Source organism: Neoarius graeffei, chromosome 19 (genome assembly GCF_027579695.1).
Source record: "Neoarius graeffei isolate fNeoGra1 chromosome 19, fNeoGra1.pri, whole genome shotgun sequence".
In the NCBI taxonomy this organism is placed as follows: domain Eukaryota; kingdom Metazoa; phylum Chordata; class Actinopteri; order Siluriformes; family Ariidae; genus Neoarius; species Neoarius graeffei.
The window spans coordinates 22,544,280-22,566,106 of record NC_083587.1 but is presented as its reverse complement, the minus strand read 5'-3'; the positions used below and the strand labels follow the sequence as shown (position 1 = coordinate 22,566,106).

Below are 21,827 nucleotides of genomic sequence, written 5' to 3'. Positions count from 1 at the left end.
AATCATTTCCACTTAGAATGTAATCTCATCTCATTCATCTCATCTCATTATCTCTAGCCGCTTTATCCTGTTCTACAGGGTCGCAGGCAAGCTGGAGCCTATCCCAGCTGACTACGGCCAAAAGGCAGGGTACACCCTGGACAAGTCGCCAGGTCATCACAGGGCTGACACATAGACACAGACAACCATTCACACTCACATTCACACCTACGGTCAATTTAGAGTCACCAGTTAACCTAACCTGCATGTCTTTGGGCTGTGGGGGAAACCGGAGCACCCGGAGGAAACCCACGCGGACACGGGGAGAACATGCAAACTCCGCACAGAAAGGCCCTCGCCGGCCACGGGGCTTGAACCCGGACCTTCTTGCTGTGAGGCGACAGCGCTAACCACTACACCACCGTGCCGCCCCTAGAATGTAATCAAACTGGTGAAATGACAGGAGCAATTTGTGAAAAATGCTATAATAATAATTCTTGAAAAATTTTAAAAAAGATACGTTCTTACCATCAAGTACTTTTATTCCATAATTTGTTGGGGTTTTTTTGTATTTTGGGGGGTTTTGTTTTTGAGTAGAGTTTCTGTTTCATACTCTGTTGGTTCAGCAACACGCTCCGCTATTTTGTTTTTCTCTACTCACGGTATATGAGCTGATATCCTTGTCGTAGAGTAGCCAATCAGAGCATGCAAATGCTCATATCCAGTGAATGTGGACAGAATAAAATCTATTTATTTATTTATTTATTTATTTAAAGTGTTGTTCCTTAACAAGAAAATAGTGATGTTTTCTGTGAGGAGACTTCGATCGTAAAGGTATTTAAGCTTTACAGAAGGAGTCTCCAGTGCGAGTGCTTTATACCTGGTTTCCTCTTTTATAGCAAATTGTTGTGGTATATGAGAGATAAAACACTTCAGGACATGCTGTTACAGGAAAGTAATCTGCTTTGCTGTGTTTTATTCCTTACATATACAGAAAACCCCCTAAAGCAGAGGATACTGTGTGTATTGGAGAGACTCTGTGTGTGTGTGTGTGTGTGTGTGTGTGTGTGTGTGTGTGTGTGTGAGAGAGAGAGAGAGAGAGAGAGAGAGAGAGAACTGTGTGACACACTGCTACGCCTGGTCATGCAGACAAGCATCAATAATGCCTAAAAGCACAGAGGAGACAGTGAGTTAATCACAGACAGACGGACTGTCTGCCTGCTCAGACGCTGAGGCTGTCTACACAACCAGACGTCTCTTTACAGCCCCACCACATAAACAAATAACGGAGAAGGTAAGAAGGCAACATCGAGGGTAAACATCAACCCTGCCACTTAATAAAACCGTGCAAAAACAGCGAGAGCTGCTCGGATTTAACTGATAACATCCAGAGCATCCAGACGATGACTCGCGCTGGAATGATCACTCAAGTGTGAACAGATTGTTTACTGTGCGTAATGTTCTCACGAACACACAAGCACCTAACTCCTCTCAATTAGCAATGCACGATTAGCATGCTGTGTACACACTGGTAGTTTGTCCAAAGTCCTACCCCAAGCAAGCTCCAGCTGAAATCTACACCTGTACTGACATTGGTATGAAGCACTGCTTAATTCAGAGCCACACAATACAAACACTTAGAGCCTCTTCTTCCTCCACAGCCATTTTTATTGCACTGTTGGAATTCTGGGTCATACAGATGTGGCTCGTAAAGGATGATGTTACACAGCTACATACACAGTGATGAATTCACTCTTACTGTCTTCATGTGTGCGTGGCTCAGATTTGGCCCAGCTCTTTATGGGTGTGCAGTCAACACTTTCCTGTGTATTAGCAGTGCACCGGCAGTGAGGCGGTTTCTCAGTAGGAGGAAACAGGACGCGTCATTTCTGCTCAGTAAGGAGGAATTCTCCCTAACGCCCAGAAGGGATGTTAATGGTGCAAAATGTGTCAAATGTAGCATTTGTGCTTTGTTCCAGTCCACACCCATGAAGTTCTTGTTTTAATTGAACTTAAGGATCGGTTTTCTGACAAAACTGTAATGGGAGCTCAGAATGACTACAAACAGCATATTACAGGGGGAGTGTTGATGATTAGATGCCACACACTTGCAGGAAAAATCCACCCTGACTGACTTTATCTTCATAACAAACAGGTCACGCAACATCCAAGATTTATGAACTTCTTCCATGGACTTTTTTTGCTTTGGATGATGGGTTCTGACATTAACCACAATGATTCTGGACTACATGCTGATAGTGATGGGATTCATGCTGCATTTGACTTCAGGGTAAAGTCGGAAATCAGAATTACGTCACTTTTGACCTCTGAGTTCAAGCTCGAAGTGGGAAAAAATCACGGATGGATTCATGTTCATCCTATGTTAGGGTCAAGCTGGCAAGTTACAATAACTGTGCTTAGTGATTAGTTTTTACCTCCTCAAATCGGCAAACTGTATATTCCTAGTCAGAATTTGGAAATTCTGAGTGAAGTTTATTCAATTTGCAGCATTAACTCATGGGATGGTAGTGTAGTGGTTAGCACTGTCGCCTCACAGCAAGAAGGTTCTAGGTTCAAGCCCAGTGGCCGACGGGGCCCTTTCTGTGCGGAGTTTGCATGTTCTCCTCGTGTCTGCGTGGGTTTCCTCCAGGTGCTCCAGTTTCTCCCACAGTCCAAAGACATGCAGGTTAGGCTAATTGGTGGCTCTAAATCGACAGTAGGTGTGAATGTGAGTGTGAATGGTTGTTTGTGTCTATGTATCAGCCCTGTGATGACCTGGCGACTCGTCCAGGGTGTACCCCACCTCTCGCCCGTAGTCAGCTGGGATAGGCTCCAGCTTGCCTGCGACCCTGCACAGGATAAACAGCTACAGATAATGGATGGAACTCATGGGATGTACACATAGGAAAAAACTAGCAGCGATGTGGCAACCAGACACCATGGTACCATATGTCAGTGAAATTTGCCAATGTGTAGCGATGATAGCCAAAATAATCCTTAGTGATGCAAACTTCATCAGATAGAGATTTATCAAAACCAATCTCAACTTTCAGGTGACTACAAATGGAATCAAAGGATACTCTTGACTGGTAGATGACAACCAATCATCCGAAACATGGAAGCGACCCAAAGTCGGCTACAAAGCGATGTGTGACCAGCAAACCTCTTTCTATTTGGACGGCCCTTAACTAGCTCAACTCAGCACAACTGCTTTGTATAACATTGCTGGACTTTCGGTTCAACATTTGCACCAACATCTCTACTAAGTCTCCACTGGATTCCTCACTAATATGATCTTGAAAACCAGGTGATCTTCTTGAGGAACTTGACAAATATCCTTGAATCATCACAGTGCAATCTAATCACTTGCAATCAATCAGTGATGCAAAGTTTCTTTTGTGTGCGTGCGTCTGTGTGACTCATTATTTCGTCTGAGGCTGAGTCAGAAACTGGGAAATGAGCGCTTACGCAAAACAGTGCCTTTTATATGAAACATCATACACTCTCAGAAAATAAAGTGTATTGTTGTTATACAATGGGTTGTCACTGGAGCTCATTTGTACTCTTTATATACTGCTTGGGAATATATATGTAACTTTTTGGGACTGGAAAGGTACACGGAGTTACCTTGAGGTCCAGTAATGAGTCCCATGGGGTACATTGTACCTTGGGGACAGTAATTGGACTCCTACTCAAATGGACTCCTGACAGCGTATAGTCATGAGCTATAATGAGGCAGTAAATGAGCTAATGAGCTTATCATTAAAAAAAATCCATGAAGTCAAGTTTATTTGTATAGCACTTTTAACAACAGACATTGTCGCAAAGTAGTTTTACAGAAAATGAAAGACTTTAAACGTGAGCTAATTTTGTTCCTAATTTATCCCTGATGAGCAAGCCTGTGGTGACAGTGGCAAAGAAAAACTCCCTCAGACGACATGAGGAAGAAACTTCGAGAGGAACCAGACTCAAAAGGGAACCCATCCTCATTTGGGTCATAACAGATATATATATAGCAGTTATAAAGAACTCGCTTCTATAATCTATAGAGTCACAAAGTACTCTATATAACCAGGAAATTCATTATAGTTTAAACATGAAGTTTTGTTGAAGTTATAAACTGTTCACTGATGGAGACTTGAGTGCAAAACTGTTCATGACAACATAAGGTTATTGTGTCAATTGTCGTTCTCAGCCATCATAGCAAAACTGTAAGTGTCCAGAACCGTCTTTTAAATGCAACTTGGCTGATCTCTACAGGAGCAACGTGATGAGGTTCCAGCCAGAAATAGGGCGTCAGGGTGGATCAGGCAGGTCTGAGTAGTGGTGTCACTGGTGTCTCAGGATCGACATGGAACCCAACACACACACATATAACCCAACATGATGAGATTCCAGCCAGAAGTAGGGCATCAGATTGGATCAGGCAGGTCCGAGGAGCGGTGCCACTGGTGTCTCAGGATCGACATGTAACCCAACGTGATGAGATTCCAGCCAGAAGTAGGGCGTCAGGGTGGATCAGGCAGGTCTGAGGAGCGGTGTCACTGGTGTCTCAGGATCGACATGGAACCCAACACACACACATGTAACCCAACGTGATGAGAATCCAGCCAGAAGTAGGGCGTCAGGGTGGATCAGGCAGGTCCGAGGAGCAGTGTCACTGGTGTCTCAGGATCGACATGTAACCCAACACACACACATGTAACCCAACGTGATGAGATTCCAGCCAGAAGTAGGGCGTCAGGGTGGATCAGGCAGGTCCGAGGAGCGGTGCCACTGGTGTCTCAGGATCGACATGGAACCCAACACACACACATGTAACCCAACGTGATGAGATTCCAGCCAGAAGTAGGGCATCAGGATGGATCAGGCAGGTCCGAGGAGCGGTGTCACTAGTGTCTCAGGATCGACATGTAACCCAACGTGATGAGATTCCAGCCAGAAGTAGGGCATCAGGATGGATCAGGCAGGTCCGAGGAGCGGTGTCACCGGTGTCTCAGGATCGACATGGAACCCAACACACACACATGTAACCCAACGTGATGAGATTCCAGCCAGAAGTAGGGCGTCAGGGTGGATCAGGCAGGTCCGAGGAGCGGTGCCACTGGTGTCTCAGGATCGACATGGAACCCAACACACACACATGTAACCCAACGTGATGAGATTCCAGCCAGAAGTAGGGCATCAGGATGGATCAGGCAGGTCCGAGGAGCGGTGTCACTAGTGTCTCAGGATCGACATGTAACCCAACGTGATGAGATTCCAGCCAGAAGTAGGGCATCAGGATGGATCAGGCAGGTCCGAGGAGCGGTGTCACCGGTGTCTCAGGATCGACATGGAACCCAACACACACACATGTAACCCAACGTGATGAGATTCCAGCCAGAAGTAGGGCATCAGGATGGATCAGGCAGGTCCGAGGAGCGGTGTCACTGGTGTCTCAGGATCGACATGGAACCCAACACACACACATGTAACCCAACGTGATGAGATTCCAGCCAGAAGTAGGGCATCAGGATGGATCAGGCAGGTCCGAGGAGCGGTGTCACTGGTGTCTCAGGATCGACATGGAACCCAAAACACACACATGTAACCCAACGTGATGAGATTCCAGCCAGAAGTAGGGTGTCAGGGTGGATCAGGCAGGTCCGAGGAGTGGTGTCACCGATGTCTCAGGATCGACATGGAACCCAACACACACACACAGAACAGGTTGAAAGAATAAAGTGAATTAATAAAGATTAAAGAATAAAATAAATAATGAAGAATAAAAACATGGTTGCTCAGGTTTATGTTAGACTGGAGGCAAAAATATTTATTACATGATGAGTGGGGTGAGATGAACAGCTTGTTTTGGGCTACAGCACGTCCTGTGTTTGGTTTGTTCTCATTATATTATTTAGATGATTGTAAGTAGTGATGTTATGTGAGGACAGCTCGCCGGGAAAGCAGGAAGCAGCGTGGGCAGGTCTCTCTCTCTCTCTCTTTCTCTCTCACACACACTGTGTGTGTCACCGCCTGCGTCAGACGCCAGGAGGGAGTTTTCCACTGACGAAAAAGGCTGTGCTGCTGCTGAGCGGTCCGCCTCAGACAAGGCAAAACCGCTCCAGCAGAAAGACACAAAAGCTCAGCGTCTCTGTGTGACCGCCTGGATTACTGCTCTATTCCCTCATTTATTATTTTTTTAAACCAAAAAAAAATCTATTGTGATTTTCACTAATGGTGATCGGATACTCAGTTACTTGGTTGGTAAGTAAAAGTGTTTTGGTTTGGGTTTTTTTTATCCGATTATTGTTACCTTGTGTCGTTGTGTATAGTCGCCAGTGTCGGGTGAAGTGAAAGGAGTGAGTGAGTGAGTGAGTGAGTGAGGAGAGGAAAGGAAAGGAAAGGTAGATAGTTTTGAATGTTCCCTTTCGTCACTGTAACGGGGAGATCCACTGAGGTCATCATTCTGTTTGTTTTTTGTTTGTTTTTAAATAAGTCGGGCGGCGGATTTCTTTATTTCTTGAATTGCGGAAACAAATCTGAGCTATTATTATTATTATTATTATTATTTATTATTATTATTAATAGGTCCATGGTCTTATTCAGCTAATTAGCTATTAGGTAGGCAACAACTATTTGTGTGTTTGTGTTTGTTTATCATCCTAAACTGGACTGGAATAAATTGTCGGGTTGTTGATGATATAGTCGCTGATTTATCTTAAACCTCATAGCAGCTTTTATTTATTTGTTTGTTTGTTTTTATTTATTTATTTGCGAAAGACCTAGACTAACATGTTAACCTGCTGTCTGAGTTTCCATTTGAGTCGGGTTTGGATTTGTTTGTTTGTTTGTTTTTTGAGTGAATGTTTGTTTGTTTTTTGTGGAGTCGGATTCATGCCTTGAGCCGAGTCGTTTGAGCCTGGTGTGTTCCTGAGATCAGTGTCTTGATGACTTGGTGTTAATTGTCATTAGCATTAAAACAAGAGGGATGATTGGGGTCAGCATGGGAGGGGGAGGGGGGTGATGATGTGATTGAATTAATTTCAGTAGCTTCACATTATGATGTCACTCAAGTCTCAGTAGTTAAGCCACTCGGATTGATTGATTGGGATTTGGAGATGTGTGTGTCGCGGTAGACACACACACATCACATCAGTGCATCATGCAATCATGGAAATAATGAACCCATAATGGAAAACTTTTAACTTTTGAATGAGGCTGGGAGGAAAACAAGTCTGTAACTGATGGATGGATGGATGATGGTAAAAAGCCTTGTTACTTCACCTCACCTCATGAGGGGTTTTGGTGACTATTGCTCACTTGGTCCTTGTTCCATTGTGCGAGTGTGAATTCTTGTTGAACTCAGTTAAATGGTGTGATGATGATGGTGGTGATGCCTCTGTCTCTAGCGCGACCTCACTCGGGCTGTTGGAGGGAATCATGTTTCCACTGATCAGGAGCCTTTGTTTAGATTCAGTGCCTGAAGGCAAATATACTTTTTTTTTTTGCAATCTTAAAAAAATCCAGAATGCACAATGTGTGCATTTGCTTTTACTTCCCTAAACCTTTTAAATCCCATGAACCTAATTTCATTCCAAGATTGTTCGGCTTGTTACGTTATGCAAAATGAAATCTAACAGGATCACATTATTGTCATCAGGGAAACCGAACAACTGTGAGCGTTCCATGTTTGGATGCTGACATGTATAGATCCCGGCGTGCTGAAAGCTCATCTTTTGTCTGTGCTAAAGTGGTTAGTCACTGTACGAATCCTTAGACAAGTTGTTCACACACGCTGCTGAGGGACAGAGGGGGTTGGGGAAGGGGTTGTCGTCTCTAAAGTGGTGTAACCCAGGGGTCCCATCTGTTTTGTCCGTCAAGTCCTGGTTTGTGATGTACTGGATAGAAAGTGCCCCACGCTGTGGTTGACTCGTAGAGTCCAGCCCCTGTTCCTTGTTCAGTCCCTTCCTTCCTTCCTTCCTTCCTTCCAAGCTGGGGAGGTTCTTGGTAGTACTGTGGAAAGATGCTGCTCATCGGATCACAACAGCGTCAATGTGGAAGACACCCTGTGCTTGCACTTTCCTAACTTTTTTGTCTTTCAGATATTGATGCAAATTGTCCTATGAACAACAAAGATTAGGCAGCTTAATACTCCGCAGGTAGAATTTCATTAAACCCCGTGTTCCTGCATTGAATGGTGTGTGTGTGTGTGTGTGTGCAATGTAGGCATAGTATAATCTCAGCACTTCCTGAATGACTTGGAAGAAGGTGTTGAACTCTTAATTTGCTTCTGTTAACTGAGCCAAGCTCAATAGCGTGCAGAAAACACGTACAAGTTTAAAAATGTTGACTGGAATTTCAGTGGCAAGTACATCTGTGACATAACCTTCAAAACAGTTATGTGGAATGTGTCTGAACCTCATGAGGTCAATCACAGGGTATTTTTTGCAAAGATGGATTTTTGTCCAAGGCGTAGTCTCGGTCTCTTTCTCTTTTTCTGTAGCGAGAATGCCGGGACATCTGGGTTCGATAGCACCACCATGCTCTGTAAAATGCGTCACCCTGCCAGAGAGAAATTCCTGTGGCTGGAGCCATCACTTTATTTATTTGTTTAAAGTCCTCCTTCCCCTCCCTCCATCCCACAGGAGTGTGTGTACAGGCTACTATTTGAAATGGCTGTGCACTGTGTATGGGTTGTAGCACAGGAACAGAATGTCTCTGGCACAGCTGACCGTTCGGTGTTCTGCCTGACTGGAAACACTCCTCAGACAGCGTCAGTTCTCGTGCCTGCGCCAGCAGGTGGAGTTCTTCACTCTCTTGTGTAAAGGTGCAAATTTGTTGGCTGCTTATGTTTTTGTTATGGGCTGCATTTCCAGTAATGCTCACACCTGTGACTCTCAGTCTTGTGTGCGTCAACGTGCCCGGAGATCTTCACTGCTCTACAAATCCAGGTGTTGTGCACACGGGCATTTAGATTGTTACACAGGTTTTGTTCTCGCTGTATTTGGCACGTTTTAAGTGCATGCGATTTGCTGCGTTATCTTTTGTGGACGTGCTGTACTGCAACCTGGCAGGGCAAAGTCAAATCTCCAGCACCTGGTGTGTGTAAGTTAGTAAGTAAGTAAATGTGTGAAGCAATACAGAGCAGTTCTGATCTGCTCTTTTCCTACTTTGTGCTCGTTCTGTTCTGTCGCTCCTATTAGAGGTCCAGCGGGAGGGGAGTTTCAAAGCTTTGATTGAATTTGTCACTTTGTGGGATTTACTTTATAGGAATACTAGTAACATGGCACTTCCTATTGTCGACCCCGGATGATTTGTGATTTTAATAATCGTTTAAATTCTGACAAGGCTCCTGTCATTCCCTTCATTTTCGTGTGACTAAAGCCTCGTCAGGCTGTGTGCACACCGTATCACTAACATCTTATCAGCACTGAGTGCTGACTGTGGTGGGAGATCTGGTTTCTGCGGCAAGCTGCTTGAGTGAACAGCCTTTTCTCTTTTCTCTACTGCACGAGATTTACCTCCTGAACACGACTGACAACTGCGTGGGGAATACCTCATGGCGGCGCTGCCATTCTCCTCCTGACTGTGCAGTTAATGGAATGACAGTGCTGCATAATTGATGGTCTTGCAAAAAAAAAAACTGTCTACTTTACCTCCTCCCTCTGGGTGGGGAGATTTATCAGGAGATGGTTCCTGACTCTTTATGGATGGCAAGCCTGGCTCGACACCGCCACTGGTGGTGAAGAGCCTGTTCTGTCTGATCTAAAGGATGATATCTGTTTTTAATGGAAAGCGTTCGGTGTAGTAGAAGATTGACATTTAAGTCAGTCAATCTGGAGGCCTTCCAGGATTGCTCCTGCCTAGGGGTATATGCACATGCACACACTCTTCTCTGGAATGTCTTCATTGTTTCTGCCTGTTAAACAAGATGAACAAATCAGGCTGTCAGGTAGGCTGCAGTCGAGACGATGACCCACTTCTGACACCAGGGTCCCAAGCTCTTCCTGTCTCTCTACTATCCCTCTCAACATAACCACCCCCCTCGCGATCCTTCTGTCCGCAGCTCTTAATTAAAGCTTCTCTAGTGAGCCTCCTCAGGGATTTTTCATTCAAGGCTTTGTTTTCTGCCAGACGCACAAGGAGACCTCAGGAAGGTGTAAGGTGATCTTGTGTGTCCTTGTGTATCTGAGGCATGAGTACAGGTTAAAAGGGGGCTAGATAAGCAACAGATGCTGTGTCCAGGTGCTCCAACACCGCTAAATACTGACAACGGAAGACAATAATGTGGCCTGATCTCTCCGATCATGTGCATATCTGCAGTTATTGTTCTCTGTATATGCAAACTCTGAAAGATTTTGCTGCAGGCTCGCGGGCCTGTCAAGACGAAGTATTGCTTGCACTGCTGCAAGATGAGACATGTCAGGGTTACCCTCGGGCTCGGTCTCTGCTCTGTATGCAAATAATAATCTTTCTAGACCCAGGCAGTGCGTTGAGCTTGATCATCAGGACGGCTACACGGTACGCAACCACCTTTCATGAGAACATTGTGCAACTGCTCATGCAACTGGGAAACATCGCTGCCTTCCTTGCTGGATGTGCTGTAGACGTTACTGTTTACCCAGCACACACTTGCATAACAGGGTTAGAGCAAGTTGACCATTCACGTGTGGAGGTTTCTTTAGAGAGACAGCACACATCTGATTTTGGTCCTGTGGAAAAGGACATAGCGCAGTGTGTTAAGGGTTAAGTAGTTATGCCTGAATGTCGAACGCATTTAGTCTGGGGTGTAATTATAGCTGTGCTTTACCGCTGTAAAATTTAATTCATTTGTGCACACTTGTATATATTCAAACATTCCTAGATCTGGACATGGACAAGAAATTATGTGAAGGATAATAAAAACTACTTGCCTTCAGCAAAGATCTGCTTCACAGTGATGATTGAGTATTATTCAGATGCACCCAGACTTGTTAATGACCCAGGCAGTGCTCCAGACTTCTCTTCCAGTAATGATGACAACCGTCCGTCACGTTCTCAGAAGTGGCCCTGTTCGTAGGAACGCGACTTGTTTTTGCAATACTCTCTCTATATTCCTATTAAGGAATCTAGAGCAGAATTAAAAAAGCTGTCTTATTTGCATTTTAATCACATTGCATTGTTTGAAGGTGTGTACAAGGTGTATGCATTTTTTTTAACAGCTCGCTCCAAGGTATATTTGTTCTTTCCTGTCTTCCTCCACGCGTGTCAGCAGAGAGAGCAGCAACCCACCGTCGGGCTTGAGGTGCGTTAACTGACAGGGAATGTCTTCAGGGCAGAATAGCTGCATGAGCCAACAGCCACCAGGGGCACAAAAAGCATGCGAGTCGCTGCATTCCTCCTACTCAACTCCTTAAAGCCGGAGGCATAGGCCAGCTTTTCTCTTCTGTCCAAAGAATTGATTGCCTTCATCAGTGCACAAGCAGCCTCTCCATGGGAGCAGTGGAAAGAAGGGCATTCAAGGGCTACATAATAAACATGCCTACTTGCTTGTGTGCCTGTGTAGTCTGCAGACTCCTTTTCTGCTGATCGATGTATTTGCTCGGCTGATTGAATTTGGAAGTGGGTGAAAGGTCTGATAATTGTTGGCTTGCTCTGGAGGGACTTTATTGATTGTTTCCTGTTCCTCTCCCGGCTCAGGGCCCGTCGTATAGTCCAGTCAGCTCGTTATTTGACGTGTATTGCGCAGAATACAGCACATAGATGAGGGTCTTCATTATCGCCCACATGGTGCAGACCTTATGGGTTTTTTGTTTGTTTGTTTGTTTTTTTCCTCCTTTCATTTAATTATCACTATGATGCTGATAAATCTTTCTTTGTGGCCTGTTTGTTTGGTGTCCCACAGATCAGCACTTTAACGCTATGAGTGGGCTTCTCAAGAGGAAGTTTGAGGAGGTGGAGGAGGACCCGTGCTACTCTTCATCCTCTCCATCATCACTCTCCTCCTCTGCCTACTCCGGCTGGGACTCGGATGGCGAGAGCTGCTACTCGGACACCCTGGACTCCACGTCCAGTAACCCGAGCTCACCGGCAGTGTCGTTCAGCAGTGAGTATGACTTCCGTTTTATTCCAGCACTGTCATCTCTCGGCTTCAAAAGAAAAGGAAAAACTGCACTCTTGTAGGCAGGGTCCTCTGGGAATGAACCACACAACCAGATTTAGGAACATCTTTACCTTCTTAAATTGCTCTCCTGAAGCAGAATCGGAACATCCTCTGAACGTTGACAAGGTCACCTTCTACCTTGTGCAATTTTGAACAACTTGGAAAGCGTATCCCGCACACTCGCCTGCTGTTCCTCTGCCTGTCTGATGGAGATTGTGGGAGCAGTGAGGTGAAGGAAGCGGGGTAAACAGTTGTGAGATTCCCAGGACGGCAGGGCAAAGTGCCAGTGAATGGGCACGATGCCAGGAGAGACAGTGAGAGCTGAGGGGGAGAACACACAGAGCCTTGTCTGTACCTGGCAGACCCTTAGTACAGGTGCTGAGGAAGGCAAATGAAAGCGAGATGATTCAGGTGTTCAGCTGAAACCTAGAATTTGATTTTAATTAATGAATGTGAAATAGAAGTGAGGGGAATTGGAAACTAGTCGAATCCAGATTAAGGATTTTTTTTTTTCCTAGTCCTTTAACTTGTGTGTAACAATAATGAAAAGGTTCAAGTCTGATGTGAACCAACCCTACTTTTTTTTTAAATTAGTTAGGTCAGGTGTTTTTTTTTTTTGTTGTTTTTTTTTTTTTTTTTAAATATGTGAGTGAGCTTGCACAAGAATCTGATAGCCAAGGCATATGTACACAGCAGGGCTCCCAGCAGGCTGTGTGTTTTAATGGAGACCATCTGTGGAGATTATTAGCATGTTCATCCCCTCTACACACTGCTCTGCAGATAAGAATTGGTTTTATCTTCTTGAGGGGGAAAAAATCAGCCCTGTCTCACTCCGAGGCACAGAGGAAGTGGAATTTCCAAAAGTCATGTTCCCACATTTGGATTTTCTGTGGTTTTGTTACAAACGCCTCGTCTCTGCATAAATCTCATTCCAATGCCTTTAATACAAATGGAACGTTTGGCTGGTGACACTGAACTAGCCACTAAGTAGGCTTCAGACAGCTGTGTGTGTGTGTGTGTGTGTGTGTGTGTGTGTGTGTGTGTGTGTGTGTGTGTGAGAGAGAAAACGGGCTGCGCTGCTCAGTCTCGGCTCCATTTGGTGAAATGTATTGCTCTGACAGACAGTCTGCCTCAATGCAGGAAGCTTCAAATTTCTAACACGTTTACTCACTGTGTGATTAATCTCACGGCTTAGTTTCCCTTCTACCATCAGCGCCAAAGGGAAATTCGTGGCTAGCTGATAAGAATAATCGCTTCGGTTCACTGATAATGTATATGAAACTTTTTTTTTTCCCCCCTTGTTTTTCTCATCCGTTGTTGTTGTTGTTGTTGTTTTTGTTAGTGTTTGCGTTGTCTGCCATCTTGTGGTAGATAAAATTTAGAGCATGCGCTGTAACTGCAATCCTCATGTTTACACCCAGTCAAGTCCTCCCATTAGACCTGGCACTCTTCCTACATAAATATTCCCTGATGAGTTCCTAAGAAAAGCACTTGAGCACTCACTGTCTCTCAAAAGCACCTCCGTGTGCAGATGTGCCTTTTTTATTATTCTTCCAGGAACACAGTGGGTTTTTTTTTGTTTTGTTTTGTTTTGGTTTGGGTTTTTTTGGAGAAACAAAGCTCTCAAAGTTCTCTCTCTCCCTCTCTCTCGTAGCCACCTCCATCCTCAAAAAGACCAAAAGGCCACGAAGAGGCAACGTGCAGTTTGATCAGGTGACCGTCTTCTTCTTCCCACGGTGCCAGGGTTTCACCAGCGTACCTAGCAGAGGCGGATGCACACTGGGCATGTTGCAGAGGCACAGTGCACAACGCCGCTACACACTGGCTGAGTTTGCTATTGAACAGCGCCACCTACGGCATGAGAAGATCAAGAACCGAATGAAGGAAGAGAAGCTGGAGGCTCTGAAACAGAAGGTATGTGTTGTTGTAGTAGTCTCCTAAGATTATGAAGAGACTGCATACAGCCCACACTCACACAAGCAACAGGAGATCTTTAACTAACTGCCCCCATTGTCCTCTCTAACAGCTGACTAAGAACGGTACCCAGGAGTCTGAAGAGGCGGACCAGCTGACTGTGGACGATATCCCTGAGGACGAGCTCGATCTCAGCGGCGTGAACCTGGACAGCGGGTCATTCCTCCACCCTTACCCGTCCAAGAGGCGGCACGCCATCCTGAAAGCAGCTGGAGTGAAGAAGATCGACAAGGAGGAGAAAAGGCAGCTGCACGAGCTGCGCATGTCACGGGAGGACTGTGGCTGCGACTGCCAGGGCTTCTGCGAACCTGAAACCTGCAGCTGTAGTTTGGCTGGCATCAAGTGTCAGGTGGGAACCATAGTACTCTAAAAGCTTCATTTATACGGTACTGTGCAAAAGTCTTAGGCACTCTGTTTTTGTTATAGATTTCTATTTTATGACTTCATTATCGAGTCGGTACAAAAACATTTTAGGGTCCAAACTTTTGTTTTCCAGCACAAAATTAAACGTTACGGGGGGGGAAAAAAGTTTGTATCTGAGCAGCGTATTCCATAAGAGAGATTAAGAAAATAAAAGATAATGAAGGCTGCTGGGTTTTGGTGCAAAATGAAGAAGCGAGTGTGACAAAGTGTCCAGAAGAACTGTGGCTGGTTCTGTAAGCTGCTCAGTAAAACCTACAGCTCATTTCCGCGTAAAACTGCACTCACTGGACCCGAGACTACTATTTATTTATTTATAAAGCAAAAGGTCGTCTCACACCAGATACTGACCGTTTCATTTACAGTATTATAGCTTACTGCTGTTCATAGTATATTTTTAAATGTTTAAACATTTCATTTCACTTTTGTTTAAGCCATTTTTGGTCGACAGCCTTTCTTTCCATGTGCCTAAGACTTCTGTACAGCACTGTAAATCAGTTCTGGTCAGAGATTCTCAGTCTAGTCCTTTGCGATTCCAATCGGAGACTCCCCTTGACCCATCACAGCTGTGTTTTTAAATGAAAGTGTACACCCCAGTAATCAAAGGAATGCAATTGGCAGTATCTCCTAGAAGTGATCTATAAAGAATTTGCTCTTTTTTTTTAACCTCACAGATGGACCACTCATCCTTCCCCTGTGGCTGCACCAAGGACGGCTGTGGGAACACCGAGGGCCGCATCGAGTTTAACCCCAGTCGCGTCCAGACCCACTACATTCACACCATCATGAAGCTGGAGCTTGAAAAGCGTCTGGAGGAGCATGCTTCTGAAAACGAGGCCGCTTCAGACGAGCAGCCCAAGATGAACTCGGGAGACCGGTGTCCAGCAGAGGGCGGCGGTGAGCCGAACAGCTCAAGCTTTCATTTCAACTCCGAATTAGCAGCTGCTGGAGAGAACAGCTGTAGCAGTGACATGACGGACTCTTCTAGTTCTTCGGGTCAGAGCGAGGACTCTGAAGCAGCTGACACGCCTCGGAGCGAACAGTCGTCTCTGGACGTGGATGAGAACGGACTTGCACAAATTCTGAGCTTCAGCGACACTGATAACGATGAGTGCTCTCTCCAATGCAGCCAGGAGCAGAGAAGGACCGAGCTGTCGTCTGTAGGATACGGCATTTTCAGTACTGTGGAAAAGGTGGACGGCGATGATGACACCTGTACGCCGACACAAACGGACTCGACAGACAGAGCGGCGGCCGTGTCCGAGCTCTTGGACGAAAACGCGAACCAAGACGACGCTCTGTTTAACAGCGAATCGGTTCCTAACACACCATCTCCTACGATCGATAACTACATGGACCTGAGCCTGTCCTCGGAGTCCGACTTGGAGTTCTTTGACGGATTTCCCTGTCTAGGGCCCAGCTCGCTCTACAACTCTCTCAAGGAGTATGAACATTTGGACAACTTTTTTCAGTTTCAGCTGCCCGCCCACCCCAGCTTCCCACAAGTCAGTGACCAAGGCACCGGGCTCTTGGAGTCGCTCATTGGTTTGTCAGAATCTGTACCGGAACCACCTACCACATTCACAGACAATCAGATGCTGGAAGAAGCCATGAAGTTGTCTGTGATGGAGTATGTAAAAGTGTGAAGCAGGCGGATGTTTCATATTCAACACTATGATAAAGGATCCAATTGTAAATGAATCCAGCTTTAATGTCATTTTGTAAGTTATAGCAGCCTCTGGCTGTCAAGGCTTAAAAAAATTCATTAGTTGCCTTGAAAATGTTAGCAGTCTTTATTATTATTATTATTATTATTATTATTATTATTATTCCCATCAAAGTGGCAGCTAATATTTCGGTTTAAGGTCTCTGGCTGCCGGTTTAAGAATATTTGTACATATGGCCAGGAAAGTTGAGCTGAATTTGTCACCCACATTGGTGTTATTACTATTATTATTACTATTATTATTACTATTGATAAGATTATTTATATGAACTTTACACAGGGCACAGATGGGAGTCTTTAAAAAAAAAAACAATGCTGATTATGCACCTCAGGGACTTTTTCTAGCTTTTGGAAGCAATGTATTGTGACCATACATCGCTGTGATGGACCCTATTTGGCTCTTCTGAGATTTTCCACCAAAACTCAAAACAGCATTTTAAAGACCCCTTTAGGTTTTTTTTTTTTCCTCCCCCTCCCCGTCTGTCACGTTTGTACGGTCTGTACGTAATCACAAAGCTAGAGGAAGACTCCTCTTGTTCCATAAAATGGCTCATTGGAATCTCTAATGGTACACGAATCTCCCCAAAGGCTCCTCAGTTAGCACTTTACCTGTGAAAATATCAACGAAACTTCAGTGGGGGGCGGATGGGTTGCTGACGTGTCGACTTTTTTTTTTTTTTTTGGCATTCAGTAAAGAAAGACGTGGCACCATTTTCGGTGTTTTCGGAGCGTCAGGACATTAGCACAAAACTTAAGATACCGAGCATTTGTGTTTTTTGTTTTATTAACATGCCATGAATATTTCAGTTTTAAAAATCTCATTAAATACTCATCGTGGAGAATCATTGCATAACTGTGATATCTATTTACCATTACTACTTTATTACTCTATTTATTCCTTAGGTTTCGAGTTTATTTTATTTATTTATCTCTGAACACCGACTGAGTATCTGAGCCACTCTGAGCTCTGGAAAAGTGAAACATGCAGCTTCTTCGTGAAAATATATCTTTTTTTTTTTTTTTTTTCCCAATCCATTAACTTGTGCGAAGCAAAATTTCAGTTAAATTATTTCACATTTTTTCAGTAGTGTACTAATTTATTAAATAGTTGCGCAATAAAAAAGAAAGAGAAAGCGGTGTTTAAAAAGTTTACTCTATGTGCCTGTTAATCTAAGGAGCCATGGTCGCTGGTCTGTTGTAAAAAAAGTTCTTTTCTAAGTGATGAAAAAAAAAAGTAAATTAAAAAAAAAAAAAGACAGCCTACCTATTTCCTAAGATCAGAATTGCATTATTGTCCATGATGTTGCCTACAATGTAGAGAATCACACTAAAATTTTCTAATTTATGTAGATTTGAAGAATTCTAATCTCTATCATTTGACAAACTATTTTATTAAAATAAAAAAAAACCCAATTTTCATCAAATATTGACGCATTTGTAATATATTAATATAGTTACACATAGTTATACTTCTAAACTTTTATTCTGGCCAGAAGTAAGATTATTTCTTTCTAATGCCTTTTTCAGTTGAACCGAGACGTGTTTTAAGCTAAATTTGATTTAACTGACCACATAAAATTGTGGATGTAAATGATTTAAAAAAATAAATAAATCTTTTGGATAAATTCTGCATATATTATGCAAAAGTGTATCAAATTATGCAAGAACAACCCCAACAGCATTTCTTTGCCCATGTCTCAAACCTGAACTGAAGGTGGTGAAGCTGGAACATCCTCGATGGAGGAACGTGTAGACATGTACATACTCCACCTCCCACACTTGGTTTCTAAAGCTATTGCATGTGAGATTCGTTCACATTTTTGTCTCAGTATATAATTTGCAAGCGCAAAACTGCACAATCAGAAACGTATTTTGCTTTTTGCCTTCATGTGCTGTTCTTGAAACATGACATTCATTTCCATTCTCGAGAAGGCACTGCTTTCTGCAAGTATGCCTCGTTTCCTTGTAAAGATGCATCACTCCTTATGAAGAAATGGAAAATGATGGGTATTTATTAGGCATAATTATTGTATGTTTTGATCTACGATACTTTTGAAAGTGTTTCTTAATTTCATCATTTATGTTGTACATATTTTTCAGCTTAAATGGTACTACAGAGCAAACCAAGCTGCTTTTTCTGTTTTATTTTTTTTTAAATATATTTTCACGCTCAACAGGTAAAAGCTGTTCATTTCATTCAAGTCATTTGACAGTAGTTTGTCATTTCAAAAATAAAAGTTCAGCTTTTTCTTAAATGCTTCTTTGTCTGCTCTGATCTTTCTACTAACTTCCAGTAGCCTATAAAACACACACACACTTATCCCATAACGTATAATCCATGTGCCCTTTGGTTCATGCTGTAAATTGAAATAATTCACGACAGGGTGGTGGTGATTGTAAGCTTTTATTTATTGAATGAACATCATGTGTTTGGGGCGGCACAGTGGTGTAGTGGTTAGCACTGTCACCTCACAGCAAGAAGGTCCTGGGTTCGAGCTCCGTGGCTGACAGGAGCTTTTCTGTGTGGAGTTTGCATGTTCTCCCTGTGTCTGTGTGGGTTTCCTACGGGTGCTCCATCCAAAGATATGCAGGTTAGGCTAATTGGTGGCTCTAAATTGACCGTAGGCGTGAATGTGAATGGTTGTTTTGTCTGTCAGCCCTGTGATGATCTAGTGACTTGTCCAGGGTGTACCCCACCTCTCACCCACAGCTTGCCTGCAGAACAGGATAAGTGGCTACAGATGATGGATATCATGTTTCTGGTTGGATTGTTTGACTGTCTTTTGATATTTATAAGGGGAAAAAAATGTTGACGCAATCAGCCAACACAGAAAACTGGGAAAAACTATTGCATGTATGATTATTGCACACCAGTACCACTGGGTGGCAACAGTGGTACGACTAGTCAGACATTTCCAAGAAATGACTGCTGCTGTTCAGGAAAGAAATTCAGTCTGTTAAATCAATGTTACAAAAGATCCTGTCATCTATTCAGGGGTCACAGCTTTTTGACATTTAAGCTTAAACTACACCATTTTGTTCTGAAAATGTATCTGGATGAGGAGAGGAAAGGGGTAACTTAAGCATATCAGTGGCTAGGGGGTGCCTAAACTTCTGCACATGCCCCAATGACGACTTTTTTTTTTTTAAAACAAGTTCAACAACTATAAAAATAAAGCAAAAAGTTTGCTGAAAATTTTGCTTACTTTTCACTTCAACAAATTGAGAATTATTTCATCTGACTAGGAAGTGGGGCGGCACGGTGGTGTAGTGGTTAGCGCTGTCGCCTCACAGCAAGAAGGTCCGGGTTCGAGCCCCGGGGCCGGTGAGGGCCTTTCTGTGTGGAGTTTGCATGTTCTCCCTGTGTCCGCGTGGGTTTCCTCCGGGTGCTCCGGTTTCCCCCACAGTCCAGAGACATGCAGGTTAGGTTAACTGGTGACTCTAAATTGACCGTAGGTGTGAATGAGTGTGAATGGTTGTCTGTGTCTATGTGTCAGCCCTGTGATGACCTGGCGACTTGTCCAGGGTGTACCCCGCCTTTCGCCCGTAGTCAGCTGGGATAGGCTCCAGCTTGCCTGCGACCCTGTAGAACAGGATAAAGCGGCTACAGATGAATGAGACTAAGAAGTGGCCAAACTGCATATATAAAAAAGCCTGCTTGTAAGAATTTCACATCTTGAGTTTTAAAATGGACCAGAAATATCTAGAACAGCTGGATAAAAAATCAGAATTTTTCTTGATATATGTTGTTTGGCGTCTGGTCTCTGAAATTATTAACACAGACTTTAGTGGAATTGGTCCTCAGTGCTCGACGGGATAGGAAATTTATTTTCGAAGCATTTTTGTTAAATCCTCTTTATATCCTGACAGCATAAGTTGAATAAATCAAATGCTCTGAAAACGGAAAGAAAACCATGTTAAAGTCACAGGACTAAAAAGCCCATCTGATCATTTCATTCAGTCTGATGGGCTTACCTGCACGCACTCCGCCACTACGCGTGACTGACTGGAGTCTTCCACACGGCTCGGCAGATAGTCAACAGCTATATTTGTTGTTTACATTCATTATGATAAGGTTTGGTATTTTCTTACATGTGTGACACGAGGTCATAATGACCGGCTACGTTCCTCCCCAACACACACGCGCGCTCTTGTGGCTTGTGAGTTGCGCGCAGTAGTCAGGCAGTATGCGTTCATGTGTGTTTGGAGGCAGTGCTGAAGAGAGGGGGTGGGATTGTTTTTTTTGGGGGGGATATTTTCAAAATCTAGCTTGTGCTTGCTGCTTTCTCCAAAATTACCTACCCTGTTTTTAATGCCTGAAAATACGCTGACAAGCTAACTAGAGTGTAGAGAAAAGTTTTTCAGCATTTTAACCTAAAATGTCCAGATAAAATGTATTTCTTAAATAATCCCTAAATCACTCATTGACAAATGAGCTCATGTTCCGCTGTTACAAAATACAAAAAAAAATAAGACTAGCTAAACCCTTACTGTGTTAGTCCCCACTCAAGTGCACTATACAGTATATAGTGCTAAAAACCATGTGTAGTGAACGTAATTAAAAATTCTTGAATCCGATTGGTCAGGAGGTAATTTTATCCACCAGTGTGGCTCAAACAGTCACTCTTGTAGTTTATATTAAAGCACTCACTGTATCGTTTCTATAGTAAAGGCTCAAGCAAAGGGACTTGTAAGGTAGACGTTTACATAATTGAACAAAAAAAAAATTGTGTTATGGCAAATTCTTCAAGAAGCGTTTATTTAAATTTTAATGGAAGGAGTCTCCAGTGTCAGCACTTTGTAACAGCCAAGAGGTCAGTTTTACACGTTCCATCTTCAGAACAGAGCAGTTTCTGGTTTCTCGGTCACATGAAAAGCTGTGGGTGTGTTTTGTTTGTCTTAAAGAAATAAACGAGAGTTTGGAAGGAAATGACTGTTTATAGCTACTAAAACAAGTGATAACAGGAACTATAAAAGTAAGACATGACTGTTAGAAAATAAAAGGAATAAAACACTTCAGGGTGTGCATGGGAAAATATTCCACTTGGCATCAGACCACATCACACCACCCCGCTGCTGATTATTTTCCTACGACAGCACACCCTCAAGTGCATCACTCCTTACATGAACTTCCAGACACAAAATGGACACAATTATTTTTCTCTCCTTTTTTAATGACAATTATCAAGTATTCAAGGTATCTGTAAACAAAAGTGTTGCCATGATGTGTTCACTTCTGTTCCTGAGGAACATGGAGCAGGAGCTTTCCAATACAGCTTTGTCTTTTTATTTCAATAAATACATGTCAATAATATGCTGACAAAAATAATGACCCCCCCCAGCAAACAAAAGTAAAATATCTACCTGAAGTAATCAACATGAGCAAATTAAGGGCATCTTGTACCTCACACTGATCATCACACAAGCTGACAGCACTGATGGTGGAGAGGCTCAGGTGTGGAGATGACCTTTGACCCTGCTTCACACCCCAAAAGTTGAACCATTTCAGCAAAACAAACAAACAAGGAAAAATAAAACCACACCAATCTGGCCACTGTTGTGTTGGATCACAGACATGTGGATTAGTACCAGTTGGGGAAA

The 21,827-nt window shown here is 43.5% G+C and overlaps 1 protein-coding gene across 1 annotated transcript; it reads left to right on the top strand.

The window, feature by feature from the left end:
- The first annotated feature begins 6,043 nt into the window (after positions 1-6,043).
- csrnp1b (cysteine-serine-rich nuclear protein 1b) lies at positions 6,044-18,400 on the top strand. Its single transcript, XM_060899875.1, has 5 exons — positions 6,044-6,228; positions 11,849-12,049; positions 13,761-14,020; positions 14,133-14,429; positions 15,175-18,400. Exons 2-5 carry the CDS (start codon positions 11,866-11,868, stop codon positions 16,144-16,146), a joined length of 1,713 nt encoding a protein of 570 aa, XP_060755858.1. The 5' UTR covers positions 6,044-6,228; positions 11,849-11,865; the 3' UTR covers positions 16,147-18,400.
- The last annotated feature ends 3,427 nt before the right edge of the window (positions 18,401-21,827 follow it).

Bases quoted from the DNA above. Each gene is read 5' to 3' on its own strand.
- csrnp1b (XM_060899875.1), top strand. From the start codon at position 11,866: ATGAGTGGGCTTCTCAAGAGGAAGTTTGAGGAGGTGGAGGAGGACCCG. The intron at 12,050-13,760 runs GTGAGTATGACT...TCTCTCTCGTAG, and splicing joins ACCGGCAGTGTCGTTCAGCA to CCACCTCCATCCTCAAAAAG. The intron at 14,021-14,132 runs GTATGTGTTGTT...CCTCTCTAACAG, and splicing joins TGGAGGCTCTGAAACAGAAG to CTGACTAAGAACGGTACCCA.